The sequence below is a fragment of the Mus pahari genome, chromosome 10 (genome assembly GCF_900095145.1).
Source record: "Mus pahari chromosome 10, PAHARI_EIJ_v1.1, whole genome shotgun sequence".
NCBI lineage: Eukaryota > Metazoa > Chordata > Mammalia > Rodentia > Muridae > Mus > Mus pahari.
The window spans coordinates 34,611,238-34,623,612 of record NC_034599.1 but is presented as its reverse complement, the minus strand read 5'-3'; the positions used below and the strand labels follow the sequence as shown (position 1 = coordinate 34,623,612).

Below are 12,375 nucleotides of genomic sequence, written 5' to 3'. Positions count from 1 at the left end.
CATGAAATTATATACAAATTAACGTCATCTTAGTAGGAATCACAGATTAAGAGTGTTTTACTCTGTCTAACCCTCAGAAAAATTTTTGGGTTTGACTTATATTTAGCAGGGCATCAAGCATTGCTCATGGCAATGTGCACTTCTTGTATGCAGTATGCTTCGAACATTACAACTTCATCGTAGAAGACAAAAATAATTTGAACTCATTACATATTAGAATGAAAATAAAACAACAAATAATTTATACTGGTATGTTATGTAGAAAAATGTGGAAATAAATTAAGCAAGGGCAGATTTATTAACTGCTAATATACTTTTAAATGACAACTAACATATAACATGTATAGATTAAATTTGATTCATCTTAAAACTAAAGATAAATTTTCAATTAAATGAAACAATGGCATTGATAAACTAAGAAAAAAATGAAAGGAAATGCTGAACTCTCCATGAAAATATAAACCTTAGACTAGAACAAATTGTACTCCATTATTTTAGATTATCTTAATGCATAAAATACAATGTGATCCCTGTGCTTTCTCATCCCAGGAGCCATTCAACTGCAAAATAGTCAAGAGGTCACAGCAATGCCTTTGGCTGAACCAATGAACCTCATAGTGATCATCATTTGCCAAAGCTAAGTCCTCATCCAAAGGTCTTCTAAGGCCTCCATTTATTCTGTGTTCTAGGCACTTACCTTGTACAGTTATAAAATTATTATTCTATATGTATAGCCATGACTTTAGGTATGGATTTACTACGTGAAGGACATTGGCAAGAAAGAACACAGAAGTTGACCAATGCCTGGAAACATATAAGTAGTACTTTGCTTGCGTGTTGTAAAATAGCTTCTGATGTTTGAAAACATAGAAGATATGCCCCTTGATAATCATAAGGGAATAGTACATCAGTTTGTTATTTTAAATGGTAAACAAGTTACTTCTGCTTTTGAGGTCTATTTCTGACAATAATTTACTTTCAGAAATTTAGAGAAAAGAGTCCCTTGATAGCTTTTATAAAACTGTAATGGTCCACCGACCTTGATCCAGTTAAATTCTTCCTCTAAACAACCACCTCCTTCTGTGATGAAAATATCTGGCTGCTTATAGTCTCCTGATAGCCACTTCGTTTTCTTGACTTGATATTGATTTTCATCCTACTTGAAAGAGTGTAATTCAGCACCGTTTTCTTTATTATTTAGTAAAATAAGTTATTTCTTTTATACTCCATCTAAAACTATAACTTATGTGGGCTGATTCTCCAAAATCTTGCAATGAATTTATATTTTATACGACATGCACAAGATGTGGTAATTTCTGAACCGCATATTTCCTTGATCTCTAAACTATACATCTAGCCAGATGACAAGTTGGATATATTTGAAAGTTTCCTTAATAATACACATCTGCCACATCATAGGTTTTTAAGGTACTCTAGGAATAAGGGAATAATTGGGTGAATTAATGGGGATATTCAGCAACTTCTGATTGACCTTTCACAATGATTGCTCTATGCCTTATAGTCCTAAAGGACAAGAGTGAGTATGTGAGATAAACATGCACATCTTACCTCTCCTGTTATTCTCAATGTCATGTTTTATTTGCTGGTTCCAAATGGTACCTATTCTGGAACTGGGAGAAGAAGGTACCTAGCATTTTCTAGTTAGTATTGAGAAGACAAGCCTAGCCTTCAATGACAACAGTACCTTTGAGCCTAGTTTGCATCTCAAGTCATCTTCTTCCAGGACTCAGTGTGTGCCTCTGCAGATTCAATTCCAAACCCACAGTCACTTGAGCAGTTAAAGTCTGTCTTTATTTAAGTTCTTCAGGTACTGTATGCCAGGAAATAAACATTCTTGGAGGACTCTAATTATTCTAGAAATATGCTCTTGGCAAAAAATAACTGTTATCAGTGCCAGTTTCCCAACTGTCAAGTTATTATTTAAAAAGATTCCTGTCATTTCTGTTTTTCAAATCCTAATAAAGTGTTTTGAGTATGTGGACCACCAAAGAGCTGTGTTAAAATGCTCACTATAATCAAGTAGGTATGGGTAAGTGTGAGATCCTGGACATTTCTTAGGAGTCTCTGGCTGACACAACAGCATACATAAAACGTAACCATGTTTTAGATGGAATAACCCATTTCTGGATGAGTTATATGGTATTAATTATAAGCTTAACATTACTTAAATAATAAATATATTCACATGAATATTATTAAGAGTTTTCCCAAGAACACAAACTGCCTTGATTTCTTCCTAATTTAAGAAGTCATTAAAAAAAATAGAATTTTCTAAATGAAAGGGATGGGGCATGACTGGGACTATAGAAGCATTTGAATTATTTCATGACTAAATATCTAGAAACCAAAACAATTGAAAAATTTAAACTATCAAAGTGATTTGTAAGACTAAAGTGTCCTAATAGCTAAGTCAGCAAATGGATGGAACTAGAAAATATCATCCTAAGTGAGGTAACTCAGACATAAAAGAATATGTGTGGTACTCACTGCCATAGTACCATATAGTGAGTACTATAGAATGTACTCACTAATAAGTAGATATTAGTCAAAACCAAAAAAAGTACAGAATACCCAAGATACAGTCTACAGAACTCTAAAAGGTCAACAAGCTGAAAGGCTCAAGTGAGGATGCCTCAGTCCCACTTGGGAGGGAGAAGAAAGCAACCATAATGAGGGAGGGAGGGAGGAAGGGAGGGAAGAAGAGAAGGAAGGAGGGAGGGAAGGAGGGAGGGAAGAAGATAAGGAAGGAGGGAGGGAGGAACCAGGCAGGGAAAGTGGAGGGAGTGGGCAGAGGGGAACATAATCTGGTATTGGGTGAGGGAAAAGGACTGAAGACCTTAGGTCCAGCGGAAAGAATGAAAACAGGGAACTTCTGGAGGTAGGAAGTGAGGGAACCTCCAGAATGGACCAGAGACCTGGGAGATGAGAAACTCTCAGGACTCCAAGGGAGGGACCTTAGATGAAATGCAATGCAGTGGGGAGAGGTAACTTATAAAGCTCACCTCCTGCAGAAAGACAGGGCATCAAGTGAGGGATGGGGTTGCCATCAAACATGGAAAACTCCAACCCATAATTGTTCCTGTCTAAAAGAACTGAAGGCATGGAAATGGAGAAGAGCCTGAGGAAAAGAAGGTTCAGCAACAGGCCCAATGTGGGATCCTGCTCATAGGGAAGCTCCAAGACCTGACACTATTACTGATGCTATAGTGTGCTCACAAAAAGGGACCCATCATGACTGCCCACTGAAAGATCCAACAAGAAGCTGTAAGAGTCAGATGTAAATATTTTCACCCAACCAGTGGACAGAAGCAGGTGACCCCTGTGGTTGAATTATGGAAAAGCTGGAAGAAGCTGAGGACGAGGGCAACCCTGTAGGAGAGCCAGCAGTCTCAATTAACATGGACCCCCAAGATCTCTCAAACACTGGTCCACCAACCAGGCAGCATACACCAACTAATATGAGGCCCCCACATATATACAGCAGAAGACTGAAAAGTTTGGATTTAGTCAGAGAAGATGCATCTAACCCCTCAAGAGACTGGAGGCCCCAGGGAGTTTAGAGATCTTGTGGGATAGGGGTGAGGTGGGAACATCTTACAGAGACAGGGAGGCATGGAGGAGGTATGGGATGTGGAAAAGTAAGAGGGTGGACTGAGAAGGGAATAAAATCTGGATGATGATGATGATGATAATAATGTCTTCTGTTGTAAAGAGTTTATTTTGCTCTTTATAACTTTCCCTTATTTTTTCTTTTCATAAAACTTCATGACATTCAATATAACACTTAATATTCTAAAGTATTTTTTTGAAACTTTTTATTAGAAATTTTCTTTATTAACATTTCAAATGTTATCCCCTTTCCTGGTTTCCCCTCTGAAAGCCCCATATCCCATCCACCCTGGCTCAGCTCACCAACACACACACTGGGCTTGGTGCTGTCCAGAGTCCAATGCCCCTGAGTTCTTCCTCAACTCCCCGAGTTTCCTAAATGTCCAAGAGTCAGAGAACCACACAGCCCTGGCATCGGTGCAGGCCTTGGGACCCCCCCCCCCAACAGCCCTGGCATTCCCACAAGTCAGACTGCACTCTCCCACCTGGAAGAGTGTCTTAGTGATTCCCTTCAGCCCACGGGCGGGGTGGGTAAATGCAGGCAAACTCCATGCATGCTGATTCACCACGAGGTCTTGCCCAGTGGCTGGACATACACTGACTGGCACCCTCTATAGGATGTAGGGTTGATAAAGATTTTTTTTACCAATCTGTAGACTGCCATTTTGTCCTGTTGACAGTGTCCTTTTCTTACAGAAGTTTTTCAGTTTCAGGATGTTCCCCTTTGTCAATTGATCTTAGAGCCTGAGCCAGTTTAACCAGAACCATTTAAAATGTCTTTTTTCTACTGGTTAGTTTTGGCTTCTTTGTCAAAGATCATGTGACCATAAGAGCGTAGGTTCATTTCTGGGTCTTCAGTTCTATTCCATTGATCTACCTGTTTGTCTCTGTACAAATGTGATGAGGTTTTTCAATCACTATTGTTCTGTTGTTTGAGATGATGATGCTCCCAGAATTTCTTTTGTTGTTGAGAACTGTTTCCAATATCCTGGATTTTTTGTTATTTCCGATACATCTGAGAATTGTTCTTTCTATCCCTATGAAGAACTGACTTGGAATTTTGATGGGAATTGTATTGAGTCTGTACTTTGCTTTTGGTAAGGTTGCCATTTTTACAGTGTTAATCATATTGAAACAGGAGCATGGGAGATCTTTCCATCTTCTGAGATCTTCAATTTCTTTCTTCAGAGACTTGAAGTTCTTGTCATATGAATCTTTCACTTGCTTGGTTAGAGTTACACCAAGATATTCTATATTATTTGTGACTATAATGAAGTGTGACATGTCCATAATTTCTTTCTCAGTCCTTTATCCTTCATGTAGAGGAAGGCTACTGCTTTGTTAGAGTTAATTTTATATCCAGACACTTTGGTGAAGTTGCTTATCAGGCATAGAAATTCTCTGGTATAATTTTTGAGGTTGCTTATATATACTATTATATCATCTGCAAATAGTGATACCTTGACTTCTTCCTTTCTGATTTGTATCCCTTTGATGCCCTTTTGTAGTCTAATTGCTATTGCTAGACCTTCAAGTACTATATTAAATAAATAGGAAGGGAGTGGACTCCCTTGTCTCATCCCTGATTTTAGTGGTATTTCTTCAAGTTTCTCTCCATTTCATTTGATGTTGGGTATTGGTTTGCTGTATACTTCTTTTATTATGTTTAGGTATGTCCCTTGAATTCCTGATCTTTCCAAGCCTTTTCATATGAAAGGGTATTGCATTTTGTTACAGGCTTTTTCAGCATTTAATGAGATAATCTTGTGATGATTTGCTTTAAGTTTGCTTATATAGTGGATTATGTTGATGGATTTCCATATATTTAACCATCCCTAGTTTTCATTCATCTCCTAGTTAGAAAAGAATGATATGTCACTCTTTTGTATTCACTTCCAATATTAAAGCTTTAAATATTTTCTTAGATTTTTGATAAATTCTTTCATTAGTTTTGGATAGTTGTATCCTCTATCTACTCTTTCCAGGTTTATGTCCTTCCATATTCACATAACTTTGTGCTGTATTTTTTTCTCCACTCCTATCAAGTCCATTTTTTCAAGCCCATCTTGGCTGTGTGGCATTCTACTGGAGCATGGTTGATTTTTGAGGGGTTATACACTTAAAGAAAACGTACCCTTTATCTCTCAGAAGCTAAAACCTGCCAATAGTTTCTTAGATATAGGTGTAACTTCATGATCACTTCTGATCAACATTTCTATATTTCATTTAGTTTGGGCTTCTACATCTTCTATGCATGCCTTTATACTTTACCTAGTTGTGACCCATGTATGATACAACAAGTAGAATAGACTAGTACGCCCACTGCAACAACAGTGACAGGACAATTTAGGAAAAATCAACCACTTTTTATTGGACTTACGGCCTACCTCACAAGATGAAACATATATGGCACCAAAATCAAGTCAATAACCGTTCTCTAGATAGGTAATAGACACTAGGCAAGAACTTACTTCTTATATTGAATTAGTGAAACTTTTATTAGATTATTATTTCTATAATAGTATTTCACAAATTTTATATATTATTTATTGTTTTCTTTTCAATGCTACACCTTCTTTGGAGTCATTTTTTGTTTGTGTGTCAGAGCACAGCACTTCAGAATCAATCTGATGTAATGTTAACATTTTTATAGTATCTTTCTGTGATTATAATCACTGAAATCAGTGGAACTTGTTTATTCTTTCAATACTTTTAATAGATTTTACATTTAATAGGTACTTCAAAAGATAACAATTCTATAAATTTTCCACTATTACCTATCGTTATGATAAAATTTCACTTGATATCATTAAGTAATATGAATAAAATGGCATCCACACAAGACTTTACCCTTGTTAAGAAGTATATATGTATACAAATAAGTTAGTACACACAAAAATACTTAGTATATGTAGTTTTCCAGATTGAATATAATTTGCTCCCTACAAAGTCAAATAATCAGATCTTGATTCTAATTTTCTGTCTATTTTAATCACTTATTTTCAATTATGCAATACACTCAAATATTAGAATTCTAGGTTCTCTTTAAAATGGAAATTTAATAAAAGTATATGAGACATGTTGTTAAGATATTAAAATAGTGACAACTACACAAACTAGTATAGTCGCTAATTGCATACTTATTATTTATCGTGTCACCTACAGAAATATAACTCTTGTTTTGACAACAGATGAAGACAATTACAGAACACCATAACTGTCTAAATAGAGGGAACAACTGATGGTGGGGTAACAGCCACAATTCATACAGCAACAATACAACCTCCCTGCTCATAGTTCGGGGAACATTTTGGAAGAGAATAAAAGAATATTCTAATAAAGAGAGTTCAAGGAAGGCTGTGTAAATATTGTAATTTCTAAGCATGGCAGGAAAGAGACACTGTAAATCTTAACAATATAGTTTCCTGAAAAGGAAGAAAAATTATACCACATGGCAAACAAATATAGAACTGGAAAATCACAGGGACTCTATTCCCAGATAGAGAAATAGGGACATTAATGATTACTGAGAACAGTATCAGAATTCCTATGGGTATATAAGAATAAAAGGAGAAGAAGACATTAATTTGAGTGAGAGCAGGGGGACCATGGGAGTGGATTATAGGGAGATGAGGGAAATAGTGTAATTACAGGCCTTACATATACAATTATCAAAAATGAAATAAAAAGAAGCACTTTATTATAATTAAAAATGTTTATTATTTCAAAAGTAATTCATATGAAAAACATTATGTATCATGATAGACTATCCAGTACGGGTATAAGGATCCATATCTTCCATACTATTTGTTGATACTGCTGATTATGAGAAGAATATGAGATAAGTGCTTGAAATTTAAAGTTGAAATTTGTAATAATAAAAATTATTAAAGGTCCTAGCAAATGAGTAATAATAGTGTATGGTAGGATAAAATAAATAGTATCAAGCAACTCCCTGTGTTTTTAGTTTGGTCTGTTAAATAATCTACACATGACCTGCTTACATGAATATTTTTCTTTCAAGTATTTTCTTCAATGCCACACTGACATCTTTATTCCTCAGGCTGTAGATCAAGGGGTTCAGCATGGGAACAACAGTAGTATAAAACACAGAGGACACTTTCCCTTGGTCCATCGAACTTACTCGTGATGGCTGTAAGTACACGAATGCTGTGGAACCATAAAAAATGGCAACAGCAGAAATGTGGGAACTGCAAGTACTAAAGGCTTTGGACCTGCCCTCCTTAGAGCGAATGTGGAGGATGCTGGAAATAATGGAGATGTAGGAAGTAATAATGGTCAGTAATGGGACAAAGATATTCAATGTACCAAAAAATAGAATCAACATTTCACTCACATATGTATTAGAGCATGCAAGTTTCAAGAGGGGAAGAAAATCACAGAAATAGTGGTTGATTACATCTGATTTGCAGAACTGAATCCTAAACATGAAGCCCATGTTTACTGATGCACAGAACACAGAAAAAATGTATACTCCTGAAATCAGAGAACAGTAAATCTGAGAGGACATGGATATATTGTAAATCAAGGGGTTACAGATGGCAACATAGCGGTCATATGCCATTGCAGCTAATGTGTAACTCTCTGCAGTGCCAAAAATGATTGCAAAGAAGAGCTGAGCCAAGCATTCAGGGTAGGTGATGAGGTTCTTCTCTGTCAGAAAGCTCACCAACATTTTAGGGGTAACAACTGTGGACTGACCGAAGTCAATGAAGGACAAACTGCTGAGGAAAAAGTACATGGGTGTGTGCAGGTTAGAACTGAGCCCAATTAGTGTAATCATGCCCAGGTTCCCAGACACAGTGATCACATAGATTCCTGTGAAGAAGAGGAAGAGGGGCAGCTGGAGTTCTGACTGCTCTGAGAGCCCAGCTAAGAAGAACACCGTCACTGTGCAATGGTTTCCTGTTGTCATGTCCTCCATTCTTATCCTGAAGGAGTAAAGCAACCATAAGTCTGTTAGTGACTTTATTATTTTCCATGTATAACATATGTATATGAATTATTTCTTCTTCAGTAAACCATTTTCATGTATATTATTATATTTATTATGTAGTCTTAAATAAACAAAATTTATCTTGTATTATTATTATTAAAGATATACTTGGAAGTTAAGATTGTACTTCATATAAAATACTATCACTGAATTTAAGTTTTAAAATTTTTCTCCTTTCATAGCAAAGTCTCAAAATTAAATTTTAGAGTCTGTATTAGTGAGTGAAAGTGCCTGTGTTGAGGATATAAGCTTTTCCTAAAAACAGTGAATGATTATCCAAAATATACTTTTCCTAGGGATATCTAGAGCTCTTATTTTTAGACATTCCCACTTTTCTAATTCCTAATATACTTAAGGTCTTTATGTATCAAAATGTGAAAATCAATTTACATCTATTGAAGCTTTGTATTCAATACTGTAAACATGGTGCTAGTAAATTACATACTCAGCACATGATGAGACTATTATTAATTAGTGGTCACATGGTAATTCTAGGATTAAGTACTGGACATATGGTACTACTTGCAAGGGGATTTGTCTTGTGGACCAATTCTTGAGAGGAACAAAGTCAGTCACTATTGGTTATATAGCGAAGCCATTAAGACAATGTGCCCATATTCACTCCCATTATTTATTAATGACACTGTTAGCTAATGCAATGCATTTTTATTTGTTATAAAGGAAAGAAATTAGTATTGCTAGTATCTTATTACTCAGAAAATCAGGCAGTATCATTTTGTGTTGTTAGGTTATATTGGCATTCTCTCAAATGAAAAAATGGATATTACCACATATTAAAATTATAGAAACAGACTCTACTCAGTTCTTCTTTTTCCATTTGTATGTTGTAAACTAAGAAGGATTGCAATGCAGTAATAGATTAATAGGGGAAAGTATAACTATTATCCTCTATCTTTTTGAATTTTGAATCAATTATTGATTGTGAATATAAAGGAAATTCCTAACTGAATTAAACTTTAATAATTAAAAAGTAAAAGGGAAAATAAATGTTTTTAAAGTGCAAACATTTAAATCTTGCATAAATAACAACATAAATTTCAAGAAAGTTCATAAATTTAAGTAGACGCTTATTAAATTATTGATAGCTCTAGCAGACTTCAACTTCAAGATTACTTAGAACCTCACACACAAACAAAGAAAACAGAAAACACATATCTGGGCACAGCAAAGCAGTTGCTCCTAAGCCTCACAGTGATTGTGCAAGCATGCACAGGAACAGTGCAAGCCAAAGCCAGCCTATGTGCCAGCAGAGAAAGGTGACTTCCACACAGAGTTCACTCCAGCTGAGAAGCTATTAACACTGCATAACTGCTGAGAGAGGGTATATCAGTTTTCTCTTAAAGGGGAGTACCAGAGAAATTGACCATGTGAGAGAGGGAAACCATATATCCATAAATACATGGAAGGAACGAGTTTGGCTACAATTGGAAAACGGTAACAACAGGATAGAGCTGCAAAGAAAGGGAAGGAGCAGGACCTGTGAAATGTTTGGGGAAGGAGAGTGAATATGATCAAGGAAAGTGTATGAAAGAAAGTCTTAAGTAAAGTGTTTTGAAGCTTAAAGGGATGAAAATGAGGAGACAAACCAACAATGATTAAATGAATCTGCCATAGGACTGAATATGAAATGCCCTAAATATCTGCAATAATTATATTATAAAGACAACAATGTTTAAAGTAAAATGAGAGTGTTAATGAATAATAAAAACCTATAGATAAGATATGTCAATATGTGAAGTGTAAATATGTATATGGACATATGCTAATGATGATTCAACATCAATGAAATCAAAATGAGACACATTCGTACAGGTATATAAGAATGGCTTTTAAAAAGTTGTAGCAATGCTACATGTAGACAAAGGATATCTAGACAAATCAAAGAGCATGCAATAGTGGAGTAAATTGTAAAACCTTGGAAATGTATAAAACTGGCTTGACAGCACATTATAAGTGTGAAGACATATCTTCCATTCATTTCAATTATATGTTTCTCAGTTTTTCTTCAGAATAAATGGGAATATTTTTATGCATAAAGTTTTTGAAATATGCTGCCAGCTTTATTCAGGTATGATTAAAGCCTTAGTAAGAGAAAACCCAAATATTCAATTGTATTTCTAGTATAGAAGGTAATTCTGATAAGCATTTATAATGGAACACATCATATTTGAAGCTGTCCCTTGTAATCATCACCACCTTGGGTGAATGGGTCCCTCTTTTCTGTCCACAAATTAAAAAAAAAAATCTCAGACACAATTGTCAGACCAAAGACATGTTTTTTAAACATGTAAAAATTTTTATCAGTGCATATTAAAGATTGTACTATTTCAAACTAGACACTGACTATTTTGAAGCACTGCATATATGTATTTTGTTTGTTCATTTTTATTATATTGTTTAGTTATTCATGGGCCCAATTACTTTGTAAATGCTATTCTAATAACTATTGAGTAAAGTATAGAAGTACACGGACTAAAATGCTTGTTATGTTTTTCTTACTTTAATTTTCAAACTCGAGTCAATCCAATTTTCAATAAACTATATTCCCCTTTTCCAGCTGTACAGTTTTAAATCTGCTCTGTCTGGTATTAATGCAGCACCATAAGTTAGTCTCTGTACGTCAAACAATGTATTCTGCACTTCTACTTTATTATTTTGTGTCCTTACAGTAAAACATATTTCAATGGAATTTCTAAAATTAAAATAATAAAACACAAATGCTATAAAATATGAACAAATTCACAGCAAATATCCAGAATTCAAGCCAATAAAATACAAACAAACCTAATATGCTGGGTCTTTCAAATAGCCCCGAGAGAATTGAAGAAAGGTTTAGTTAGAGAACAACTCAAGATAATAGTGTTCTTTAATGTTCAATAGGGTAAAGTAATCAGATCTCTAAGACTCATGGATAGGTTTATTATAATTCAATTAGTAGATTTCACACATATGTGAAATATATAATATCTTAGTACTTAAGATACCAATACAATACTTTAAGGCAACCTTTGTTTATTTTGGGTCACTTCAGAATTTATGGTAAAAACCATTATAGCCCAATGTTACAAAAATATGCATCTTAACAGACTAAACACAATGAAATAAAAAAAAACTCAGGATATATAAAAAGCTCAATACTAAGCTTTCTTATTGAACCTCTCTAAATTAATATGCACATATACTATTAGCAGGTGCTTTAATTTCCAATTTAAAATACTGTAATTTTATCATTACATATTTCTTTATGTAAAGTATGTATGCGCAGGTATATGGTATGTTGTAGTGCACATTGAATGCCAGAGAATAAGTTTGAACAACATCTTTTCTCCTTCAAACATGAGAATATAGAGTTAGAATTCAGGTACTCGGGATTATGTGGCAAGAGCATTTACCCTATGAGTCATCTTGTCTGTCCAGTTTGTGCCTTAATTTCTTTCTTTCTTATCCCCTTTATCTTATCCCCTTTCCTATTTTCCCCTCGAAAAATCCCCTATCCCCTCCCCCTTCCCCGGCTCACCAACCCAACCATTCCAGCTTCCTGGCCATGGCATTCCCCTATACTAGGGCATAGAACCTTCACAGGACCAAGAGCCTCTCCTCCCATTGATGACCGACTAGTGCCTTAATTTGTAAGACAGTAACATTTGTAGTTGCTTTTCCCTGAGATGTAAAGCACATATTAATATGAAGTATTTATTAATTTATTT

At 35.1% G+C, this 12,375-nt stretch overlaps 1 protein-coding gene across 1 annotated transcript; it reads right to left on the bottom strand.

Moving 5' to 3' along the window:
• Nucleotides 1-7,630: 7,630 nt before the first annotated feature.
• Nucleotides 7,631-8,575, bottom strand: LOC110328057 (olfactory receptor 1537-like). Its single transcript, XM_021207413.1, has one exon. The coding sequence runs from the start codon at nt 8,573-8,575 to the stop codon at nt 7,631-7,633; it is 945 nt and encodes a 314-aa protein (XP_021063072.1).
• Nucleotides 8,576-12,375: the final 3,800 nt, after the last annotated feature.